The sequence below is a fragment of the Chiloscyllium punctatum genome, chromosome 1 (genome assembly GCF_047496795.1).
Source record: "Chiloscyllium punctatum isolate Juve2018m chromosome 1, sChiPun1.3, whole genome shotgun sequence".
NCBI classification, from domain to species: domain Eukaryota; kingdom Metazoa; phylum Chordata; class Chondrichthyes; order Orectolobiformes; family Hemiscylliidae; genus Chiloscyllium; species Chiloscyllium punctatum.
This window is the reverse complement of record NC_092739.1, coordinates 168463902-168489306: the sequence shown is the minus strand read 5'-3', so window position 1 is coordinate 168489306 and position 25405 is coordinate 168463902. Positions and strand designations below refer to the sequence as shown.

The 25405-nt window shown below is 45.3% G+C and overlaps 2 protein-coding genes across 12 annotated transcripts in view; both read left to right on the top strand.

Annotated features, from left to right (window-relative positions):
* LOC140481759 (uncharacterized) overlaps positions 1 to 12818 on the top strand; it is a 30955-nt gene extending 18137 nt beyond the window's left edge. Inside the window, exon 2 of one of the 2 annotated variants that reach the window (XM_072578294.1) lies at positions 12694 to 12818. In XM_072578294.1, the coding sequence (XP_072434395.1) occupies positions 12694 to 12716 (23 nt within the window). In that variant the 3' untranslated portion in view covers positions 12717 to 12818. Of the gene's footprint in view, positions 1 to 7693; positions 8077 to 12693 lie in introns of those variants that run through there. The other variant, XM_072578306.1, reaches the window with a different exon arrangement.
* A 111-nt stretch (positions 12819 to 12929) lies between these two features.
* fbxo41 (F-box protein 41) overlaps positions 12930 to 25405 on the top strand; it is a 548611-nt gene continuing 536135 nt past the window's right edge. For all 10 annotated transcript variants that reach the window (XM_072578282.1, XM_072578275.1, XM_072578265.1 and 7 more), the window contains exons 1-2: positions 12930 to 13650; positions 22343 to 22550. In XM_072578282.1, coding sequence (XP_072434383.1) covers positions 12935 to 13650; positions 22343 to 22550 — 924 coding nt within the window. In that variant the 5' untranslated portion in view covers positions 12930 to 12934. The remainder of the gene's footprint in view (positions 13651 to 22342; positions 22551 to 25405) is intronic.

The window sequence follows — 25405 nt, the reverse complement described above, 5'->3', positions numbered from 1 at the left end:
ATGTTCTACAGGGATCGGTACTGAGAGTATAACTGTTTACAATATATATTAATGGCTTAAAGGGACAAAGTGAAGGTATTGTAGACAGATTTGCAGACGGCACAAAAATAGGTAGAAAGTCAAGTTTTGAGAGGGAAACAAAATGTTTACATAGAGATATTGGTGGATTAAGTAAGAACAAAGAACAAGACAGTGCTGACAAATGATGTTATTCGAAACTAAAAATCTTACTCTCATCCACCTGTTTGGTCACCTTCTCAAAGAACTCAATAAGGTTTGTGAGGCACACCTACCCTTCACAAAACTGTGTGTCTATCCTGAATCAACTCACTCCTTTCTGGATGATTATAAATCCTATCACTTATAACCTTTTCCAACACTTTACCCACAACCAAAGTAAGGCTCACTGGTCTATAATTACCAGGGTTTTCTCTACTCCCCTTCTTGAATAAGGGGACAACATTTGCTAACCTCCAGTCTTCTGGCACTATTCCTGTAGACAATGACAGCATAAAGATCAAAGCCAAAGGCTTTGCAATCTCTTCCCTGGCTTCCCAGAGAATCCTGGGATAAATCCCATCCAGCCCAGGGGACTTACCTCTTTTCACACTTTCCAGAATTGCTAACAGCTCCTCCTTGTGAACCTCAATCCTGTGTAGTCTAGTAGCCTGCATCTCAGTATTCTCCTCAACTACATTGTCTTTTTCCAGTGTGAATACCAATGAAAGTTATTCATTTAGGGCTTCTCCAATCTGCTCTGACTCCACGCACAACTCCCCACTACTGTCTGTGAATGGCCTTAACCTTACTTGAGTCATTCTTGTATTCCTGATATACCTACAGAAAGCTTTAGGGTTTTTCTTGATCCTATCTGTCAATGACTTCTCATGTCCCCTCCTGGCTCTTCTTAGCTCTCTCTTTAGGTCTTTCCTGGCTAACTTGTAACCCTCAAGTGCCCTAACTGAGCCTTCACATCTCATCCTAACATAAACCTTCTTCTTCCTCTTGACAAGAGATTCAACGTCTTTAGTAAAGCACGGTCCCCTCACTTGACCACTTCCTCCCTGCCTGACAGATAGATACTTATCAAGGACACGCAGTAGCTGTTCCTTGAACAAGATCCACATTTCAATTGTGCCCATCCCCTGCAGTTTCTTTCCCCAACTTATGCATCATAAATCTTGCCTAATCGTCTCATAATTGCCTTTCCCCTAGCTATATCTCTTGCCCTGCGGTACTTACCTATTCCTTTCCATTGCTAAAGTAAACATAACTGAATTGTGGTCACGATCACCAAAGTGCTCACCTGTCTCCAAATCTAACACCTGGCCGGGTCCATGACCAAATCTAATGTGGCCTCGCCCCTTGTTGGCTTGTCTACATACTGTGACAGGAAACCATTCTGCACATGTTGGACAAAAACTGACCCATCCAAAGTATTTGAACTGTTGAATTTCCAGTCAATATTTGGAAAGTTAAAGACCCCATAACAAGTACCCTGTTAATTCTTCCTCCTATCCAGGATCATCTTTGCTATCCCTTCCTCTATATCTCTGGAACTATTTGGAGGTCTATAGAAAACACCTAACAGGGTGACCTCTCCCTTCCTGTTTCTAATCTCGTCCACACTACTTCAAACGTCATTTCTGCCACCCGAATACTGTCCTTGATGAATAATGCAACACCGTCCCTTCTTTTACCATCTCCTCTGTTCTTACTGAAAAGTCTAATCCCAGACATGCAACAACCATTCCTGTCCCTGCTCAATCCATGTTTCCGAAATGGCCACAACATCGAAGTCCCACATACCAACCCATGCGGCAAGTTCACTCACCTTATTCCAGATGCTGCTGGCATTGAAGTAGGCACACTTCAAACCAAGATCTTGCTTGCCACTGCACTCTTGCAACCTTGAAACTTCATTTCTGACCTCACCACTCTCAGTCCCTCTACCAATAAAAGCTAACACACCGTATGCCTTCTTAACAAGGTAAAAACAATGACTGCAGATGCTGGAAACCAGATTCTGGATTAGTGGTGCTGGAAGAGCACAGCAGTTCAGGCAGCATCCAAGGAGCCTAGAAATCGACGTTTTGGGCAAAAGCCCTTCATCAGGAACAAAGGCAGTGAGCCTGAAGCGTGGAGAGATAAGTTAGAGGAGGGTTGGGGTGGGGAGAAAGTAGCATAGAGTACAATGGGTGAGTGGGGGAGGGGATGAAGGTGATAGGTCAAGGAGGAGAGGGTGGAGTGGATAGGTGGAAAAGGAGATAGGCAGGTAGGACAAGTCCGGACAAGTCATGGGGACAGTTACTGAGCTGGAAGTTTAGAACTAGGGTGAGGTTGGGGGAAGGGGAAGGGGAAATGAGGAAACTGTTGAAGTCCACATTGATGCCCTGGGGTTGAAGTATTCCGAGGCGGAAGATGAGGCGTTCTTCCTCCAGGCCACTGTATTTTCTGCAATAGCACACCATAGGAATCTTATTAAATGCTTTACTGAAATCCCTTTAAACCACATAAACTGCTTTCCCTGCATCCACTTGTTTGGTCACCTTCTCAAAGAACTCAATAAGGTTTGTGAGGCATGATCTACCCTTCACAAAACCATGTTGACTATCCCTAATCATATTATTCCTTTCTAGATGATTATATTTCCTATCTCTTAAAGTTCTTTGCCCACAACTGAAGTAAGGCTCACTGGTCTATAATTACCAGGGTTGTCTCTACTCCCCTTCTTGAACAAGGGGACATCATTTGCTATCCTCCAGTCTTCTGGCATTATTCCTGTAGACAAATTCAAGGTGATGTATTTTGGAAGCTCAAATTCAGGTTCAAATTATACAATAAATGGCAGAACCTTTAGGAGCATTCATATAGAATGTCCTGCAGCCACCCTGAAACATCTCCGATCCTAGCACCAGGGAATCAACATACCATTTGAGAGTTTTGTTTGTGGCCATAAAACTGTCTGTCAGTTCCTCTTACAATTGCACCCTGTAGTACTAAAGTTCTCCCAGTGTTTTACCTGTCCTTTGCAACCAAGCAAGCAAGAAGCCATCCTCCCACCAGCAGTATCCAAAACTGTTTGAGACAGGGCTTGCCAAAGGGCACTCCAGTGCTAACTATCCATGCTACTTGTCTTTCTGGTTAAGATTGGACAGCTCGTTTACAGGACAAACTCAATGGTCTTTTCCCTGTCAAGGTTTTTTATGCCAGTTTGATTTCATTTGTGCTATGGGTGGCCCTGGTAAGCCCTGCCTCTATTCAAAGAGGTCTAAATTGGCACGTCACAAAAGAGAAAAGGGGAAATGTTATCTTTCACTAACAGTTTGTTTCTTCAAAGTAACAATAAAATATTCGGCTGAGATGAAGTGGTCTGTTACGCCCTCACATTTGGGCGGCATGGTGGCTCAGTGGTTAGCACTGCTGCCTCACAACAACAGGGACTCGGGTTCGATTCCCGCCTCGGGCAACTGTCTGTGTGGAGTTTGCACATTCTCCCCGTGTCTGTGTGGGTTTCCTCCGGGTGCTCCGGTTTCCTCCCACAGTCCAAAGATGTACAGGTTGGGTGAATTGGCCATGCTAAGTTGCCCACAGTGTTAGGTACATTAGTCAGAGATAAATGTAGGGGAATGGGTCTGGGTGGGTTGCTTTTCGGAGGGTCTGTGTGGACTTGTTGGGACTTGTCCACACTGTATGGAATTTAACCTGAATTTAACGGTGGTGGGCAAGTTGTTGGAGGGAATCCTGAGGGACAGCATGTACATGTATTTGGAAACACAAGGACTGATTCGGGATAGTCAACATGGCTTTGTGCGTGGGAAATCATGTCTCACAAACTTGATTGAGTTTTTTGATGAAGTAACAAAGAAGATTGATGAGGGCAGAGCAGTAGATGTGATCTGTATGGACTTCAGTAAGGCGTTCAACAAGGTTTCCCATGGGAGACTGATTAGCAAGATTACATCTCACGGAATACAGGGAGAACTAGCCATTTGGATACAGAACTGGCTCAAAGGTAGAAGACAGAAGGTGGTAGTGGAGGGTTGTTTTTCAGACTGGAGGCCTGTGACCAGTGGAATGCCACAAGGATCGGTACTGGGCCCTCTACTTTTTGTCATTTACATCAATGATTTGGATGCGAGCATAAGAGGTGCAGTTAGTAAGTTTGCAGATGACTCCAAAATTGGAGGTGTAGTGGGATAGCGAAGAGGGTTACCTCAGATTACAACAGGATCTAGACCAGATGGGCCAATGGGCTGAGAAGTGGCAGATGGAGTTTAATTCAGATAAATGTGAGATGCTGCATTTTGGGAAAGCAAATCTTAGCAGGACTTACACACTTAATGGTAAGGTCCTCGGGAGTGTTGCTGAACAAAGAGACCTTGGAGTGCAGGTTCATAGCTCCTTGAAAGTGGAGTCACAGGTAGATAGGATAGTGAAGAAGGCATTTGGTTTGCTTTCCTTTATTGGTCAGAGTATTGAGTACAGGAGTTGTGAGGTCATGTTGCGGCTATACAGGACATTGGTTAGGCCATTGTTGGAATATTGCGTGCAATTTTGGTCTCCTTCCTATCAGAAAGATGTTGTGAAACTTGAAAGGGTGCAGAAAAGATTTACAAGGTTGTTGCAAGGGTTGGAGGATTTGAGCTACAGGGAGAGGCTGAACAGGCTGGGGCTGTTTTCCCTGGAGCGTCGGAGGCGGAGGAGTGACCTTATAGAGGTTTACAAAATTATGAGGGGGATGGATTGGGTAAATAGGCAAAGTCTTTTCCCTGGTTGAGGAGTCCAGAACTAGAGGGCATAGGTTTATGGTGAGAGGGGAAAGATATAAAAGAGACCTAAGGGGCAACATTTTCACACAGAGGGTGGTACGTGTATGGAATGAGCTGCCAGAGAATGTGGTGGAGGCTGGTACAATTGCAACATTTAAGAGGTACTTGGATGGGTATATGAATAGGAAGGGTTTAGAGGGATATGGGCCGGGTGCTGGCAGGTGGGACTAGATTGGGTTGGGAAAACCGGTTGGTTTGGATGGTTGGACCAAAGGGTCTGTTTTCGTGCTGTACATCTCTATGACATCAGCAAAGGACTCCTTTACCCCTTTCCCCCTCCCGAATCCCAGCACCGGAGTATGGAATATTTTGAAGGCGTTTTCCGGACAAAATGTTTCTTTTGACTATTACTTATCCCACCTGCTAGTTGCTTGTGAACTTCCTCTAGTATGTTTAGCGTAGCCTATTCCAACTGTTATGACAGTATAGGATGGGGGTGCACTTATGTGAATGTGACTCGGACTATTCCATGCGCCTTGGTCAAATGCTCCCCTGTGGAGCCTCACATCTCATGCGTATGTCTACTGGCGGAGTGTGTCTATTTTATTGCTGGTATTCAGGCTCTTTGTGGTATGGGTAATGCCACCCACCTTCACTCTGAGACCTCTAGTGGCACCTCCATCTTACTAATTGTGGGATGGAAGAAACCAGTCTGGGCCAATAACCGCATCTCTTAGCAAAAGATCCACTTTTTTAATTGAATATCTTTCACCGTAAGTGCCCAGGATGACCATACTTTGTCGCCATGGACTACTCGTATGTCCGGGGGAATCACAAAGACAGGCCTGCTTCTTATTGGCAAGCCTCCTCCATTATCTATACTAAACTCGGTTTTTTTTTTATCAGTTAAGGTAGAGCAACCAACTTCCTTGTTCTTGATGAAATAGGTACTCCCCGTGCTGGAGCAGTAGGGACACTTTTTCCGACTACTGTTCTTTGTCCAACTACCTGGGAATGGGATTGGGGTTTCCCTACCAAACATTCAGTTTCACCTGAATTCTGTGAGCATTGGAGGGGTGCTAAGGCTTTGGGCAAGAGTAAATCCCATTCTTGGGCTACACATTTCTTAGTACCTTTTCCTTAGGATGATCTGCAGGAACTATTAGCAGTTTCAACCTCTTGGGTAATGAGATGGCCTCTGCCTTAGCAGGAGTTAAGAACATGCTCTTACGTCTATTTTCCCAGCAAAACCGATATGTCCTCGACTACCTACTCACCAAAAAGGGTGGAGTTTGCGCCATAGTAAAGGGCAAGTATATGATGGGGGTTACTGACCTCATCAAGAACATTACCAAGCATGTAGATAATATCCGCACTTTCGTAAATCAATGACAGAAGGCACTGCATGGGGAGATTGGGGTTTTGGCTCATGGTAAAACTGGTTGATAAATCTGGCCATATGTATTGGTATTATTTTAATTTGTCTATTTACTGGCATTGCTATTGTTAAATGTATTATTGTCAAGCTAATAACTTCCGTTGACAACATAGGTTCCCCTCAGAAATAGCTGCTTCTCTGTCCAAATGAAGATGAGGAGGAGCGGTTGCCTACCTCGGAGGAGAAGGAAGTATGGCAGTCTCTAGCATCCATTCAACTGGACTGATTTAAGCTAAGTCCTGCCATCCTATGGTGTGGCCATGGAATAACCAAAGGGGGGAGATGAGGATCTGAAACCTGACTACAGGCTGAGGTAACTAGTGGTTGTCAGAAACAACTGCTTAATATGCTGTTAACAACTTAGGTGACAATAAAATGGTTTCTTGATGCAAGTAGCATGACAAAATGGCTTCTAGGTTGCAAATTGACAATTCTGCAAAAAGCTGCATTAAATGGCTTTTAATTCTGCTATAGCTGCACAATTGGTTAACCACGGTCTGCTTCAATAGAGATTAGCAGATAATGCTTCCTTTCCAGCATAGGAATAACCAGACTGGATAAGACATTACTGACCATCCTAACTGACCTTCAACTGCAGGTGCAAAGACTTGATTAGTGAGCAAATGAGGACCTGAGTATTGGAAAATAAAGCTAGCTCCCGGGAAATATCACTGGACCAAGTAACTGTCAAATAAAGTCATATCACATATTGATTGGTAATTGTTTGAATGTACTATGCGATCATGGCCTGTACCTTTCTTTAAGAAAAGTATAAAAATGTCTTTGTTTTAAGCCATTTGCACAGCTCCTCTGAGGAACACGGAAGTGTGTTACGTCTGTGTTTCTGGATGATCTGTGCCTGGCCATATGAAGAAATAAAGGGTGAAGTCTTAAAGAACCAGATCGATTGTGAGTGTTTATTGACCCCCTTCCTCTGGTTCTTCAATAGTCCAACAGTTTATTTGGAAGCACGAGCTTCCAGAGTGCTGCTCCTTCATCTAGTGGTTGATGCTGCTGATCCTGGTGAAAGAGCAGCGCTGTGAAAGCTAGTGCTTCCAAGTAAACTTGTTGGATTGTAACCTGGTGTTGTGTGATTTTTAACTTTGTACATCCCAGTCCAACACCAGCTCCTCCAAATCATGTCTTTCTGGTGGCCAGCCAATACTTTCCTGTCTTTGTGGTCCTTACTTCTGGTGTGACAAACTCACTTGATGTCTGATCTACACATCCCCATCATTACACTTTTACACTGTCCATGCTTTTTTATATATTTAAATAAAATCTTATTGTCAATGTTTATATTCTTCACCACTTTGTCTCTTTTTATTATTCTCCTTTGCTGGATTCTGAATTTATCCCAGTATTCAGGCTTTTGCTGACTTCTGCCTCCTTAACTGATTTTTCTTTCAACAATTCTCCCTTTAACTTCCTCAGTTTTCCATGTTTATTCCTCTCTTAGAATCTTTCCTCCTGTTTCCAACAGATTCAACTTGTTCCTGACAGGTACTTCCCCCCAGGGTCTCTTGCACCTGTCTCCTCTCTGCCTTCCTCATCGTCTGCTCTCTTCTGGTATGGTCGGTGTAATAACCTCGCTGAAGGTCTTGTCCAGAAAGATCTCATTCTCTCGGATAAGTCTAAGGTCCTCGAGTTCTTTCATCAGTGCTGCAATATGCTCTGTCAGTAGCTGAACGTGCACACACTTTCCACACTTATATGAGCCAGACACACCAGAGTCGTTGACCTCCCACATCAAGCACGTAGCACACTGAACCAGCTTGGCAGTCATGTCTTCACCCTCTTCACCTGTGGCGTAATCACTTCACTCAAGCTCCTTGTCAAAGACTCCTGAGCTATAGCCTCACTCTTCACTCCACAGGAACGTCCATGTACCCTCTTTTTGGGGCAAGTCTGTGGACTTTTAATTTAGGTTAAAGAGGGAGGGTGGGAGGGAGGCCATTCACTCAAATAACAATCACTTACCTTCCTGACTGGCTTTGCGTTCCGACTTCATTTCTGCCCAGCACCCGCCATTCTCTGCTGCAAAAAACTGCCAGTCTGCGAGGCAGCCAGGTCTGTCAATCAAACGTTGGCGTGGAGACAGCGGAAGAGTCGGACATCGCACAGAGCCGTGGTAATAGGGGACTCCATAGTGAGAGGAACTGACCGGGGTTTTTGTGGTAGCAGGTGGGACTTAAGGATGGTGTGTTGCCTTCCTGGTGCCAGGGTTAAAGACGTCACAGACAGAGTGCAGGAAATCCTCAAGGACGAAGGTAAAGAGCCAGAGGTGGTGGGACATGTAGGCACAAATGATGTCGGGAAGAAGAGGAGGAACGTACTGCAGCAGGACTTCAGAGAACTAGGAAGAAGGCTGAAAAGCAGGACGTCCAGGGTGGTTATCTTCGGTTTGCTTCCAGTTCCTCGGGCTGGTGAGGCCAGTAACAGGGAGATAATGAACTGGAACGTGTGGCTGGGGAACTGGTGCAGGAAGCAAGGATTTAAATTCTTGGATAACTGGGGTATGTTTTATGGTAAGCATAAATTCTACAAGAGAGAGACGGTTTGCACCTTAATAGGTTAGGGACCAGCATTCTGGCAGGCAGGTTTGCTCCTGCAACACAGCTACGTTTAAACTAAGCAGCAGGTGGGGGGGGGGGAACAAACTGGATGGTTAAGAAGGAAATTGAAGGGAAAGTTAGAACAAGGGAAGTCAAGAAAGACAACTGTATCAATGAGGCAGAAAACTCAAAATGGGATCATGCCATAAGGTTGAGTGAAATAGGAGTTGATGGGAAGGGTGAGGGCAGTAACAAATTAAAAATACTATATATGAATGCAAAAAGCATTAGAAATAAGATGGATGAGCTTGAGGCTCTTTTGGAAATTGGCAGATACGATATTATGGGGATAACTGAGACGTGGCTTCAAGTGGACAGGGCCTGGGAAATGAATATTCAAGGCTACATGTGCTATCTGGCAGAGCGGGTAGGGTGGTCATGTTGGTAAGGGATGATATTCAGTCCCTTGTGCGGGGGGACCTAGAATCAGAGGAGGTAGAGTAAGTATGGATAGAGCTGAGAAATTCTAAGGGTAAAAAGACCCTCTTGGGAGTTATCTACAGGCCCCCAAACAGTAGTCTGGATGTAGGGTGTAAATTGAATAAGGAGCTGAAATTGGCCCGTCACAAAGATGTTACTACAGTTGTTATGGGGGATTTCAACATGCAGGTAGACTGGGAGAATCAGGATGGTACTGGACCCCAAGAAAGGGAGTTTGTGGAGTGCCTCCGAGATGGATTCTTAGAACAGCTTGTGCTGGAGCCTACCAGGGAGAAGGCAATTCTGGATCTGGTGTTGTGCAATGAACCGGATTTGATCAGGGACCTCGAAGTGAAGGAGCCATTGGGAAGTAGTGACCATAATACAATAAGCTTTAATCTGCAATTTGAGCGGGAGAGGGTACAATCGGAGGTGACAATATTTCTGTTGAATAAAGGGAACTATAGAGCTATGAGGGAGGAGCTGGCCAAAGTTCAATGGTGCTATACTTTAGCAGGGATGACAGTGGAGGAACAATGGAGGATATTTCTGGGTATAATGCAGAGGATGCAGGATCAGTTCATTCCAAAAAGGAAGAAAGATCCTAGGAGGAGGCATGGGTGGCCGTGGCTGACGAGGAAAGTTAAGAAACATATAAAGTTAAAAGAGAAAAAATATAACACAGCAAAGATAAGTGGGAAAATGGAGGACTGGGAAGCTTTTAAAGAACAACAGAGGATTACTAAGAAGGAAATATGCAGAGCAAAAATGAGGTATGAAGGTAAACTGGCCAAAATATAAAGGAGGATAGTAAAAGTTTTTTTAGGTATGTGAAAGGCAAAAAAATGGTTAAGACTAAAATTGGGCCTTTGAAGACAGAAACAGGGGAATATATTACAGGGAACAAAAAAATGGCAGAAGAATTGAATTGGTACTTCAGATCTGTGATCACTGGGGAAGACACAAGCAACTCCCTGAGGTAACAGTGGCTGAAGGACCTGAACTTAAGGGAATTTATATTTGCCAGGAATTGGTGTTGGAGAGAGTGTTAGGTCTGAAGATTGATAAGTCCCCAGGGCCTAATGGTCTACATCCCAGGGTACTAAAGGAGGTGGCTCGAGAAATCGTGGGTGCGTCAGTGATTATTTTCCAGAGTTTGATAGATTCGGAATCAGTTCCTGTGGATTGGAGGGTGGCTAATGATGTACCACTATTTTAGAAAGGTGGGAGAGAGAAAGCAGGAAATTATAGACCAGTTAGTCTGACCTCAGTGGTGGGAAAGATGCTGGAGTCAATTATAAAGGATGAAAGTACGACACATCTGGATAGTAGTAACAGGATAGGTCATAGTCAGCATGGATATATGAAGGGGAAATCATGCTTGACTAATCTTCTGGAATTTTTTGAGGATGTAACTCTGAAGATGGATGAGGGAGATCCAGTAAATGTAGTGTACCTGGACTTTCAGAAAGCTTTTGATGAAGTCCCACATAGGAGGTTAGTGAGCAAAATTAGGGTGCATGGTATTGGGGGCAAAGTACTAACTTGGATTGAAAGTTGGTTGGCTGATAGGAAACAAAGAGTAGTGATAAACGGCTCCATTTCGGAATGGCAGGCAGTGACCAGTGGGGAACCACAGGGATCAGTGCTGGGACCGCAGCTTTTTACAATATATATTAAAGATATAGAAGATGGTATTAGTAATAACAATAGCAAATTTTCTGATGATACTAAGCTGGGTGGCAGGGTGAAATGTGATGAGGATACACATCTGGCTTGAGACTGGAGCAACTGGGCTTGTATACCCTTGAGTTTAGAAGACTGCGAGGGGATCTGATTGAGACATATAAGATTATTAAAGGATTGGACACTCTGGAGGCAGGAAACATGTTTCCGCTGATGGGTGAGTGCCGAACCAGAGGACACAGCTTAAAAAAACGGGGTCGCCCATTTAGGACAGACACCGCAGGAACTGTAAAACCTGCGCCCACACCTCCTCCCTCACCTCTATCCAAGGCCCTAAAGGAGCCTTCTACATCCATCAAAGTTTTACTTGCACATCCACCAATATCATTTATTGTATCCGTTGCTCCCAATGCGGTCTCCTCTACATTGGGGAGACTGGGCGCCTCCTAGCAGAGCGCTTTAGGGAACATCTCCGGGACACTTGCACTAATCAACCACACCGCCCCATGGCCCAACATTTCAACTCCCCCTCCCACTCTGCCGAGGACATGGAGGTCCTGGGTCTCCTTCACCTCCGCTCCCTCACCATCCGACGCCTGGAGGAAGAACGCCTCATCTTCCGCCTCGGAACACTTCAACCCCAGGGCATCAATGTGGACTTCAACAGTTTCCTCATTTCCCCTTCCCCCACCTCACCCTAGTTCTAAACTTCCAGCTCAGTAACTGTCCCCATGACTTGTCTGGACTTGTCCTACCTGTCTATCTCCTTTTCCACCTATCCACTCCACCCTCTCCTCCTTGACCTATCACCTTCATCCCCTCCCCCACTCACCCATTGTACTCTATGCTATTTTCTCCCCACCCCCACCCTCCTCTAGCTTGTCTCTCCACGCTTCAGGCTCACTGCCTTTATTCCTGATGAAGGGCTTTTGCCCGAAACGTCGATTTCGAAGCTCCTTGGATGCTGCCTGAACTGCTGTGCTCTTCCAGCATCACTAATCCAGAATCTGCAGTCATTGTTTTTAGCCCATGAGGAGAAACTTCTTCACCCAGAGAGTGGTGGCTGTGTGGAATGCTCTGCCCCAGAGGGCTGTGGAGGCCCAGTCTCTGGATTCATTTAAGAAAGGGTTGGATAGAGCTCTCAAGGATAGTGGAATCAAGGGTTATGGAGATAAGGCAGGAAGAGGATACTGATTAGGAATGATCAGCCATGATCATATTAAATGGTGGTGCAGGCTCGAAGGGCAGAATGGCCTACTCCTGCACCTATTGTCTATTGTCTATTACCTCTTTAAATGTCTACCACTGCTTGCTTACTGCCATTCGTGCTAAGCTATTTCCCCAGGAGGAGGCTGGAAGAACACAGCAAGCCAAGCAGCATCAGCAGGTGGAGAAGACAATGTTTAAAAGTGTACTGAAATGTTGACTTCTCCACCTCCTGGATCTGCCTGGCTTGCTGTGATCTTCCAGCCTCCTGCTTGTCTACTTTGGATTCCAGCATCAGCAGTTTTTTCTTGTCTCAAGCTATTTGCCCAGTCCACTCTAACCAGCTCCATCTACATTTCATTGTAATTCCTTTTATTTAAATTTAATACAGTTTGAGCCACAATGACCTAATATCTGCTAGCTCATTTAAACTGCAGTTATGAATGATGCAATCTGTGATTGGTATGAATTTTATATGTTGAGTACCTGAGACTTCAAAGTTAATTCAAGACAGCTGCTTAAGTATTTATGTAAGATGTTCTTTTTCTCCCAGCAGGTACAAATTTGAATGACTTTTGAGCGTCAATAAAATAACACTCAGATGTGTTAATTTGAAAGATCTGGCAAATTGAATTGAAGGGAAGTTATAATGTCTGCACCATGACATCACATAAATTTCAGTCTGCATTGTCACTTTGTATTCTATCTTTGAAGATACTTAAGCAGAATTGATCAGTATGAGAAACCATCCTGTTCATGCACAGTACACTCAGTGTACATGTGGGGTTTTTTGAGGAATGGCCTCTTTGGACCTACCCTACCGCTGTCCAAGATGTGGTGAACACAAGCGTTTTCGAAGTCTGTCTTCGTTGCGAGCCCATCTGGAATATAATCACACATACGAGACACTTTACGTGCTTTCTAAGTCCAACAGTGTTTGTGATGCCAGTGTTGTGTCTTCGGGAGTTGACAAGTCCATTCTGATACCTACGTCCTGTAAAGAAATATTTGAAAGCACCTCATTCAGGGGTAAAGAACAAAGATATTTGTATGACTTACAGTGTGGGGAGGATTTACCACTTGGTTCCACCTGTTACTTCCCTGAGGTTGAAGTTCCAGTTAACGATATACTCATGAGAAAGGCAGTGACATCTGCTGCTCCACCGGCCGCTCTAGCTGCAGCAGCAGTGGATGCTGTTTATGAGGAAGGCCTGGCTCGATTAAAGATTCAAGCGCTTGAGAAGCTTGACTTAAATGAACGTCTAGAGAAGCTGTCAGAGGAAGTGGAGCAGAAAATCACAGCTCGAGTAGACAAACTTCAGACAGAACTTGAGAAAAAGAGTTCTGAGTTGGAGAAAGCCAAACAGGAAAGTGTGAAGTTGAGTCAAGAAAAGCAAGACCTTGAAGAAAAGGCCTCCGAGTTATCACGCCAGGTCGATGTGAGTGTCGAGATGCTGGCCACATTGAAACAAGATTTGGTGCAGAAGGACCAAGAACTTGCCAGGAAACAACAGTAAGTATATGTGTTGTGGTCCAGAATGTTATAAAGAATCGCAAAAATTGGTTAATAGTTTTTTTATTTTAAAAAGAACATAGAACAATACAGCACAGGCCCTTCAGCCCTTGATGTTGTGCTGGCCTTTTGTCCTACTCTAAGATCAGACTAACCTACATACCCTTCATTGTACTATCGTCCATGTGCCTATCCAAGAGTCATGTAAATGTCCCTAATGTATCTCACTGTACTTGTAACAGATATTCTGCCATGGGAAAAGTCTCTGGCTATCAACTCTATCTATGCATCATTATCTTGAACATCTGTATCAAGTCACCTCTCATCCTTCTTCGCTCCAGTGAGAAAACCCCTAACTCCCTCAACATTTCTTCATAAGACATGCCCTCCAGTCCAGGTAGCATCCTGCTAAATCTCCTCTGCACCCTCTCTAAAGCGTCCACGTCCTTCCTATAATGAGGTGACCAGAACTGAACACAGTATTCCAAGTATGGTCTAACCAGGGCTTGAAAGAGCTGCAGCATAACCTCATGGCTCTTAAACTCAATCCCCCTGTTTAGGCCACTCTTGGAACACGGTTCTGGTTTTCCTGCTATAGGAAGGATGTTGTGAAGTTTGAAAGGGTTCAGAAAAGATTTACAAGGATTTTGCCAGGGTTGGAAGGTTTGAACTGTAAGGAGAGACTTGGGTTGTTAAGAAGGCATACAGCATGTTAGCTTTTATTGGTAGAGGGATTGGGTTCGGAGCCGTGATGCAGCTGTACAAAGTTGGTGTGGCTGCACTTGGAGTATTGTGTACAGGTCTGGTCACTGTATTATAGGAAGGATGTAGAAGCATTGGAAGGGGTGCAGACGAGATTTACTAGGATGTTTCCTGGTATGGAGGGAAGGTCTTACGAGGAAAGGCTGAGGGATTTGAGGCTGTTTTCGTTAGAGAGAAGAAAGTTAAGAAGTGACTTAATAGAGACGTACAAGATGATCAGAGGATTAAATAGGGTGGACAGTGAGAGCCTATTTCCTCGGATGGTGATGGCTAGCACAAGGGGGCACAGCTTTAAATTGAGGGGTTATAGACATAGGGCAGATGTCAGAGGTAGGTCCTTTACTCAGAGTGGTAGTAGTAGGGAATGTCCTGCTGCAACAGTAGTAGACTCACCAAATTTAATGGCATTTAAATGGTCATTAGATAAATTGGGTGGCACGGTGGCTCAGTGGTTAGCACTGCTGCCTCACAGCACCAAGGTCCCAGGTTCGATTCCAGCCTCGGGTGACTGTCTGTGTGGAGTTTACACATTCTCCCCATGTCTGCGTGGGTTTCCTCTGGGTGCTCCAGTTTCCTCCCACAGTCCAAAGATATGTGGGTTAGGTGAATTGGACATGCTAAATTGCCTGCAGTGTTAGGTGCATTAGTCAGAGGGAAATGGGTCTGGGTTACTCTTCAGAGGGTCAGTGTGGACTGGTTGGGCCAAAGGGCCTGTTTCCACACTGTAGGGAATCGAATCGTGGGCGGCACGGTGGCACAGTGGTTAGCACTGCTGCATCACAGCGCCTGAGACCCGGGTTCAATTCCCGCCTCAGGCGACTGACTGTGTGGAGTTTGCACGTTCTCCCCGTGTCTGCGTGGGTTTCCTCCGGGTGCTCCGGTTTCCTCCCACAGTCCAAAGATGTGCAGGTCAGGTAAATTGGCCATGCTAAATTGCCCGTAATGTTAGGTAAGGGGTAAACGTAGATGTAGGGTATGAATGGGTTACGCTTCGGCGGTGCGGTGTGGACTTGTTGGGCCGAAGGGCCTGTTTCCACACTGTAAGTAATCTAATCTAAAAAAAAGTAATCTAATCTAAAAAAAAAGAATCGAATCTCATCTAAATATATGGATCATAATGGAAATGTATAGGTTAGATGGGCTTCAGATCGATTTCACAGGTCAGTGCAATATTGAGGGCCAAAGGGCCTGTACTGCGAACTATTGTTCTATGTTCTATGTAATGAAAGCCAACACACCATATATCTTCTTAACAACCCCACGAGCCTGAGTGGCAACTTTGAGAGACCTATGGACATGGACACTAAGATCCCTCTGTTCCTCCAAACTGCCAAGAATCTTACCTTTAACCCATGTATTCTGCTTTCAGATTCGACCTTTGAAAGTGAATGACTTCACACTTTTTCAGGTTGAACTCCACCTGTCACTTATCACCCAGTTCTGCATCTCTTCAATGTCTTGTTGCAACCTACAACAGCCCTCCACACTATCCACAACACCACCAACCGTCATGTCATCAGCAAACTTGCTAACCCACCCTTCCATTTCCTTATCCAAGTCGTTTATAAAAAGAGCTGAACTAATCCCTGCAGAATACTACCTGTCACTGAGCTCCCGGCTCTATCACCATCCTCTGTCTTCAATGGGCCAGTCAATTCTGCATCCAGCAGCCAGATTTCTCTATATCCCATGCTTCCTTACTTTCTGAATGAGCCTACCATGGGGAACCTTATCAAATGTCTTGCTAAAATCAATATACACTACATCCACTTCTCTACTTCTTCAATGTGTTTTGTCACACCTCAAAAGAATTCAGTAAGGTTTGTGAGACGTAACCTGCCCCTCACATGCTATCTCTAATCAAACTATCGTTTTCCATGTAATCATATATCCTGTCTCTCAGAATCCTCTCCAACACTTTGCGCACTACTGACATAAGACTGACTGGTCTGTAATTCCCAGGCCTACCTCTATTCCCTGTCTTGAACAAGGGAATAGTCCAACAGGTTTAATTGGAAGCACTAGCTTTCAGAGTGCTGCTCCTTCATCAGCATTCCGAAAGCTAGTGCTTCCAAATAAACCTGTTGGACTATATGGTGTTGTGTGATTTTTAACTTTGTACACCCTAATCCAACACCAGCATCTCCAAATCAGGTTGAACAAGGGAGTGAAGTTTGCCACCCTCCAATCATCTGGTACTACTCCACTGGACAGTGAGGAGGCAAAGATCATTGCTAAAGATGTGGTAATCTCTTACCTGGCTTCCTGCAGTAACCTAGGGTATATCCCGTCTGGGAGAAAGTGAGGCCTGCAGATGCTGGAGATCAGAGCTGAAAATGTGTTGCTGGAAAAGCGCAGCAGGTCAGGCAGCATCCAAGGAACAGGAGAATCGACGTTTCGGGCATGAGCCCTCTCTGAGGATGAAAGATCAGTCCTCAACAGAGGCCTCACCTTCATTCCCCTACGCTCCAGGATTAAATTCCTGAAGAAGGGCTCATGCCCGAAACATCGATTCTCCTGCTCCTTGGATGCTGCCTGACCTGCTGCGCTTTTCCAGCAACACATTTTCAGCTCTATATCCCATCTGGCCAGGGTGTATATCTATCCTTATGTTTTTTAAATTTCTCAGCACATCCTCCTTCCTAACATCAACCTGTTCTGGCACATCAGTCTGTTTTCTCCTCAACCTTAAGTAAGCTTCCTTCTTTCTCTTGACCAGATGTTCCATATCCCTCGTCATCCAAGGTTCTTTTACCCTCCCATCCCTTCCTTGTCTCAGTGGGTCAAACCTATTCAGCATGATCAGCAAGTGCTCCCTAAACAACCTCCGCATTTCTGTCACGCATTCCCCTGAGAACATCTGTTCCCAATTTATGCTGAACAGTTCCTGCCTAATAGCATTGTAATTCCCCCTCCCCGAAGTAAGTACTTTCCCATGCCATCTACTCCTATCCCTCTCAATGAGTATAGGAGAAAGTGAGGACTGCAGATGCTGGAGATCAGAGCTGAAAATGTGTTGCTGGAAAAGCGCAGCAGGTCAGGCAGCATCCAAGGAACAGGAGAATCGACGTTTTGGGCATGAGCCCTTCTTCAGGAATCAATGAGTATAGTAAAGGTCAGGGAGTTATGTTAATTATCACCGAAATGCTCTCCCATCGAGAGCACCTGGCACGGTTCATTGCCAAGCACCAAATTCAATATGGCCTCCCCTCTAGTTGTCCTATCTATATTGCGTCAGGAACGCTTCCTGGACATACCTGACAAAAATTGCTCCATCCAAACTATTTGAACTAAGTAAGTTCCAATCATATTAGGGAAGTTAAAGTCACCCATGACAATAGCCCTGTTACTTCTGTACCTTTCCAAAGTATGTCTCCCTATCTGCTCCTCCATGTCTCTGTTGCTGTTGGGGCACTTGTAGAAAGCTCCCAATAAAGTGACTGCTCCTTTCTGATTTCTGACTTCCACCCATACTGACTCAGTAGACAAACCCTCCTCAACAATCTCTCTCTTTCTGCAACTGTGATACTATCCCTGATTAGCAATGCCACTCCTCCACCTCTTTTACCTCCCCCCCAATTCCTTTTGAAACATCTAAACCCTGGAACTTCCAACAATTATTCCTGCTCCTGTGATATTCAAGTCTTCGTAATGGCCACAACACCATTGTTCCAAGTACTGATCCATGCTCTGAGTTCATCACCCTTATTCCGATACTATTGCATTAGAATAAACATACTTCAACCCATCACACTGACTGCACCTTTGTCCTATCGAGTGCCTGTCCCTCCTCACAGACACTCTGCATTGCTGTATCTGGTTGCTCACTATTTACTCCATCATTTGATCTGTAGTTCAGGTTCCCATCCCCCTGCCAATCTAGTTTAAACCCTCCCAAGGAGTTCTAGCAAACTTCCCACCCAGGATATTGCTGCCCCTCCTGTTCAGGTGCAAACTGTCCTTGTACAGGTCCCACCTTCTCTCGACCTATCCCAGTGATCCACATATATGAAGCTCTCCCTCCCTCAGCAGCCCTGCAGCCACGTGTTCATCTGCACTGGCTCCCTATTCCTAGCCTCACTAGCATGTGGCACTGGTAGCAATCCTGAGATTACTACTCTGCTTGTCCTGCCTTCTAGCTTCCACATAACTCCCTATGTTCTCTTTTCAGGTCCTCTTCCATTTCCTTACCTAGGTCATTGGTACTGATGTGTACCTCGACTTCTGGCTGCTCTCCCTCTTCCTTAAGACTCAGTCTGAGACATTCCTGACTTTGGCATCTGGTGTCTTGCTGGTGACCACAGAATCTCCTGTCTGACCCTCTCATGATTGAATCTCCTGTCACTACTGCTCTCCTATTCTTCCCCCTTCCCTTCTCAGTTATCGAGCCAGGCTCAGTGCCAGAAATCTGGCCGCTGTGGCTTTGCCTTCTTAGGTTGTGCCCCCCCAACAGTATCTGAAATGGTATGCTTCTAAGATGTGGGTATCACTGGCTAGCCTAGCATCTATTGCCTACCCCTACATGCTTTTGAAAAGGTAGTATAGAGTTAACTCTTGAACCACTGCAGTCCATGTGTTTGTAAGTAGACCCACGATGCTGTTAGAGGCATAGAGTTTTTAAAGGAGGAAAAAGGCTCTCTGGTCTAGCACGTCCATGCTGGTCACCAGACATTTATTGATTCTTATCACATTTTCCAGCATTAGCCCCCAGCCTTATGTGCAATGGCATTTCAAGTACTCATCTAAGTAGTTCTTAAATGAAATGAAAGGAAGGTTCATATAACACCACACCATCCTAGATGGTTAATGATTAACTGGGATTTTGGGACTGACTAATTTGGAAACAACATCATCAATATTTGAAATAAACATAGTACAAAAGGAAAGGGTGGCTCAGTGGTTAGCGCTGCTGTCTTACGCCAGGAACCTGGATTCCATCCTTGGGCAATATCTGTGTGGACTTTGCACATTCTACCAGTGCCTGTGTCGGTTTCCTCCAGATGCTCCAAATTCCTCCCACAATCCAAAGATGTTCTGGTTCGGTGAATTGGCCATGCTAAATTGCCCTAGTGACAGGAGATTCAATCATGAGAGGGACAGACAGGAGATTCTGTGGTCACCAGCAAGACACAGTCAGGGGTGTCTCAGATCGAGTCTACAGGATTCTTAAGGAAGAGGGAGAGCAACCAGAAGTCAAGGTACACATCGGTACCGCATGCTAAGTATCTAGGGATATGCAGGCTAGGTGGATTAGCCGGAGGAAATGGAGGATTACAGGCACAAGTGGGGAGGTTGGAGTCTGGGTGTGATACTGTTCGGAGAGTCGGCTTGGATTCGATGGGCCAAATGGCCTGCTTCCGAGCTGTAGGGATTCTATGTTTCTATGAGTTCCTCAAACTAAATGAGAAGTCAGGAGATTTTTCAAGATGTATAGTTTCTTTAAGAAATTTGTCTCAAACTTTAGCTGAACAACTATTGTCGATAAAAGTCGTGATTTGGAGATGCCGGTATTGGACTGGGGTGTACAAAGTTAAAAATCACACAAAACCAGGTTATAGTCCGACAGGTTTAATTTAAAGCACTAGCTTTCGGAGTGCCGCTCCTTCATCCAGGTGGTTGTAGAGGGCACAGTTGTCAGGCACAGAATTTATAGCAAAAGTTTACAGTGTGATGTAACTGAATTATCCATTGAAAAATACCTTGATTGTCTGCTGAGTCTTTCATCTGTTCGAATATCATGATAGTTTCACTCCTTTCATGTGTAAATCACTAACCTTTTTTTCAAAGTTGCATTCTCAGATTCTAATGAAACCTGTTGGACTATGACCTGGTAAAAACAATCACTGCAGATGCTGGAAACCAGATTCTGGATTAGTGGTGCTGGAAGAGCACAGAAGTTCAGGCAGCATCCAAGTAGCTTCGAAATCGACGTTTTGGGCAAATGCCCTTCATCAGGAATAAAGGCAGTGAGCCTGAAGCGTGGAGAGATAAGCTAGAGGAGGGTGGGGGTGGGGAGAAAGTAGCATAAAGTACAATGGGTGAGTAGGGGAGGGGATGAAGGTGATAGGTCAGGGAGGAGAGGGTGGAGTGGATAGGTGGAAAAGAAGATAGGCAGGTCGGACAAGTCATGGGGACAGTTACTGAGCTGGAAGTTTGGAACTAGGGTGAGGTGGGAGAAGGGGAAATGAGGAAAGTGTTGAAGTCCACATTGATGCCCTGGGGTTGACGTGTTCCGAGGCGGAAGATGAGGCGTTCTTCCTCCAGGCGTCTGGTGGTGAGGGAGCGGCGGTGAAGGAGGCCCAGGACCTCCATGTCCTCGGCAGAGTGGGAGGGGGAGTTGAAATGTTGGGCCACGGGGCGGTGTGGTTGATTGGTGCGGGTGTCCCGGAGATGTTCCCTAAAGCGCTCTGCTAGGAGGCGCCCAGTCTCTCCAATGTAGAGGAGACCGCATCGGGAGCAACGGATACAATAAATGATATTAGTGGATGTGCAAGTAAAACTTTAATGGATGTGGAAGGCTCCTTTTAGAGCCTTGGATAGAGGTGAGGGAGGAGGTGTGGGCGCAGGTTTTACAGTTCCTGCGGTGGCAGGGGAAAGTGCCAGGATTGGAGGGTGGGTTGTGTGATTTTTAACATTGTCAATAAAAATAGGGAAGTCTTGTTTAAACTATACAAAGTACTAGTTGGACCACAGCTGAATAGTCTTGGCTCCCTTATCTACTTGATAGAGTTCACTAGTTTGATCCAGAGTATGGAGGGATTTTTTTAATGAAGAGAGGTTGAGTAGGTTGGATTCATTGGAGACTAGACCTTATTCAAACATATAAGATTCTTAGGGTCTTGACAGCCACAGCTTCTTGACAGTCGCTATCTCTATCACCCCCACGTTGATCTACCTGTTGCATTCTCAGCTACCTTTCCCCAGGCCCACTCCACTCCCATTTATCTCTCAGTCCCCTTGTTCCCCGCACACCCCATCTCACCAAATTCCTGTTGAAGAGCTTATCCTTGAAATGTTGACTCTCTTGCTCCTCGGATGCTGTCTGACTGGCTGTGCTTTTTCAGCACCACGCTTTTTGACAAATGATACCTCAGGCGAGGTGGGCAGAGTAAGGAGATAATTCATGATAATCTCAGCTGGTGCGGGATTTGAATCCATGTTGTTGGCATCATGCTGCATTGCAGTTGGCTGGTTTGCAAAACAGAGTGACACCAACAGCACTGATTCAATTCCCACACTGATTGAGGTTACCTGAGATCCCTCCTCAATCTCTCCCTTCCCCTCACGTGGTGTGATAACCCTCATGTGAAACCACCACCAGTCATAGAGTCATAGAATTATATAGCATGGAAACAGATCCTTAGGCCCAACTCATCTGTGCTGACCAGGTAAACCTAAATTGATCTAGTCCCATTTCCCAGCATTTGGCCCATATCCCTCTAAGCCCTTCCTCCAGGCCATTCTGCTACAAGACACATTTTGTTAATGCGAATTCGCTGTAGTACGATTGACGAATTGGGGTACAGTTTCCAAAACATGAACCTTTAAAATGTGTTGGCTGTCATGCAATTACATTGCCAACATTTTAAGCGCTATTTCTAAATCGCGATTTTTCAACAATGCCATGTTGCACAAGAATGCAACATTGCATTATAGGAGAACTACCTGTATTCATGCATCCATCCAGATGCCTTTTAAATGTTGTATTGTTATCTTTCTCTAATGAGTTAGTGATACTATGACGATGACCTAATATCTAACTATCAGCTGTCAATTCACCATTGAATATATTTAAAGTTCAGTTAGAAGAGAAAAATGTAGAGCTATCATTGACGTGTTTGCATGCTCATCAATAGAACTTGCTAATAATTGGAATCATTTGCTTGGTTTTGTGATTCAATATACTTCTTTCCCCTATTGATTTTTGCAGGGAAGTGTCACAGATTGATCAGTTCTTACAAGAGACAGCAGCACGTGAAGCAAATGCAAAAGTTCGCCTGCAGCAATTTATAGAGGAACTTCTGGACAGAGCAGACAGGGCTGAAAAGCAGCTAATGGTGATCAGTAGTTGTGGTACGACACCTAATGGCAGTCTGGGAAGGAGCAGCAACCCTGGGGCAAGAACTAGCAGAGAACAGGTACTTGTACGTTATTAGCAATTGGCAATACTGCCTGAGATTCAACTGATAATTGGAAACACGAAATGTTTTTTGATTTTTCATTTGTGGATTATGGGCCTTATAAACCATTAAAGGCAAGATGTTAAGCAGGGAAAGAGTAGGATCCATTAGGGACCAAAGTGACAACCTGTGTGTAAAGCCACAGCATATTAAAAAGGTGTTAAATGAATCCTTCTCTTTGGTCTTCATTCTGGGAAATGGAAAACAGAATTCAGGAAAGGGGATTGTGAGAAACTTTTACATTTTAATATAGGAAATGGCAAGGTATTGAAGGCTCTGTTGAACAAATTCCCTGGCTCGGATTAATTGCATCACAGGAAAGACAGGAAATTGCAGGGGCTGTGACACAAATCTTTAATTCCATGGGGGAAATGCCAGAGGACTGGAGAATGGTTACTTTTCAAGAAGGGTGGTGGAGATGAACCAGGAAATTGCAGACTAGTTCAGTCGTAGTGAAATTATCAGAGAAAATTCTGAAGGAAAGAGTTAATATCCACTTGGAAAGCATGGGTAAAATAGGGACAGTCAGTATGGCTTTGTCAGAGGAAAGTCATGCCTAACAAATTTGTTAGAATTTTTCAAATATGTGATCAGGTGTGTGGATGGGGGATGTTTGATTGATGTAGTTTATATGGACTTTAGCAAAGCTTTTGACAGGGTCTCACAGGGAGACTGATTGAGAAGGTTAAAGCACATGGAATTTAAGGAAATGTAATGAGATGGATCAGAAACTGGCCCAATAATAGGACACAAACAGTAATTGTATTGGCTATTTGAGTGACTGAAGGTAAGTTGGACTGACTCCACAGAGGCCGGTATCCCATCATCAAGTCACCCTTTATTTACACATGTACAGTCTTTGACACTGAACCAGCTCCCTCAGAGCCAGCTCTCGGAGTGAACAAGATATCTGACACTTCTTTTTTTATCTGTCAGCCAAGGCTCCCTGATTCAACCAATTAACAGCCCCAATCGGGGAACTCATATTCTATGAAGTATGAAGTCCACCTGGCTAACTTTGTTATGCTCACTACACCCACCCCTCTGAGTCCGAGCCGGTTTTTCTTTCTTGTAGCACCTCCAGGCCAGGTTCCTCCAACTCTGCCTTTGTTACGGGCAGCATATCTTGTGTAGAAGGTCGCCTCTTGGGCCGGAACATCTCAGAAGAAATGCATTCTCCTCTTCAGGCAGCAAGGATGTCGAGGCAGCAACATCCGCTGTACACATCTCTGATTCCAAGGCATCAACAACGCTTGGTAGAGAGGGAGAACCAATAGGTTCTGGAAAAGTCAGAAGGGCTGTCGAGGATGGGCACAGTTTGCTCCTGCACCGTTTGCAGGTTTGCAGCTTTCATATGGTCCATGTGCTTGTTCAGGACCTTTGCATCTTCAAATGTCACTGAACCTGACCTCACATCGGGCAAGTGTTTGGTGCAGAAAAGTGCAGCCAGTCAGGCAGCATCTGAGGAGCAAGATAGTCGACATTTCGAGCATAAGCTCTTCATCAGGAATGCCGGGGTGGCTCACTGGGGCTGAGAGTTAAATGGGAGGGTTGTGGGGCTGGGAGGGGTAGGTAGCTGGGAGTGTGATAGGTAGATGAAGGTGGGGTTGAAGTTGATAGGTAGGAGCGGAGGATGGAGTGGATACGTGGGGAAGAAAGTGGACAGGTAGGACAGGTCAAGAAGGTTGTGCTGAGTTGGAAGGTTGGATCTGGGATAAGGTGGGGGGAGGGGAGATGAGGAAACTGGTGAAATCCACATTGATCCCGTGTGGTTGGATGGTCCCAAGGTGGAAGATGATGTATTCTTCCTCCAGGCATTGGGTGGCTAGAGTTTAGTGGTGGAGGAGGCCTAGGACTTGCATGTCCTTGTGGAGTGTTTGGCCACAGGGCTGTGGAATTGCTTAGTGAGTGTGTCCCAGAGATATTCTCTGAAATAATCCACGATTTGGTGTCCTGTCTCCCCATTGTCGAGGAGAACACGTTGAGAGCAACAGACACAGTAGATGTGTGTGGATGTACAAGTAAATCTCTGTTGGATGTGGAATGATCCTTTTGGGCCATGGATTGAGATGAGAGGGGAGTTGTGGGTGCAGGTTTTGCACTTCTTGCGGTGGGAGGGGAAGGTGCCAGGAGTGGGGTGTGAGTTGGTTGGGGGGCATGGACCTAACAAGGGAGTTGCGAAGGGAATAGTCTTTGCACAACACAGATAGGAATGGGGAGGGGAATGTATCCCTAGTGGTAGGAAGCTATCAGTGTGGATTTCACCAGTTTCCTCATTTCCCCTTCCCCACCTTATCCCAGATCCAACTTTCCAACTCATACTGACCTCTTGAACTGTCCACCTCATTTTTCCACCCTCCTCTCCTACCTATCACCTTCACCCCCACCTTCAGCTCCCTACTGCATTCTCAGCTACCTTCCCCCAGCTCCAGCCCCCTCCCATTTATCCCTCAAGCTCCTTGGGCAACCCCCTCATTCCTGATGAAGGGTTTATGCTCGAAATGTCGACTCTCTTGCTGCCTGACTGGCTGTGCTTTTCCAGCACCAAACTCCTCGACTCTGACTTCACATCAACCATACCTCTTATCCAAGCAGGGCCATTTCCGCAGTTCTTACACCAAACTTCATCCCCTGAAGTAAACTGCCGCTTAGCAGAGTCTTGCATCCAACATTCGTGTTCCTGATGCCTTTCCACAACCACCACCACCACCACACCCTCCCTATCCTCAAGGCCTGGGAAGGTCGAGTTTAATCTGTGTGGAGTCTTCTCCCCAGGGGCAATTCTGCTGTAGTTGCATGAAAGATGATCCTGT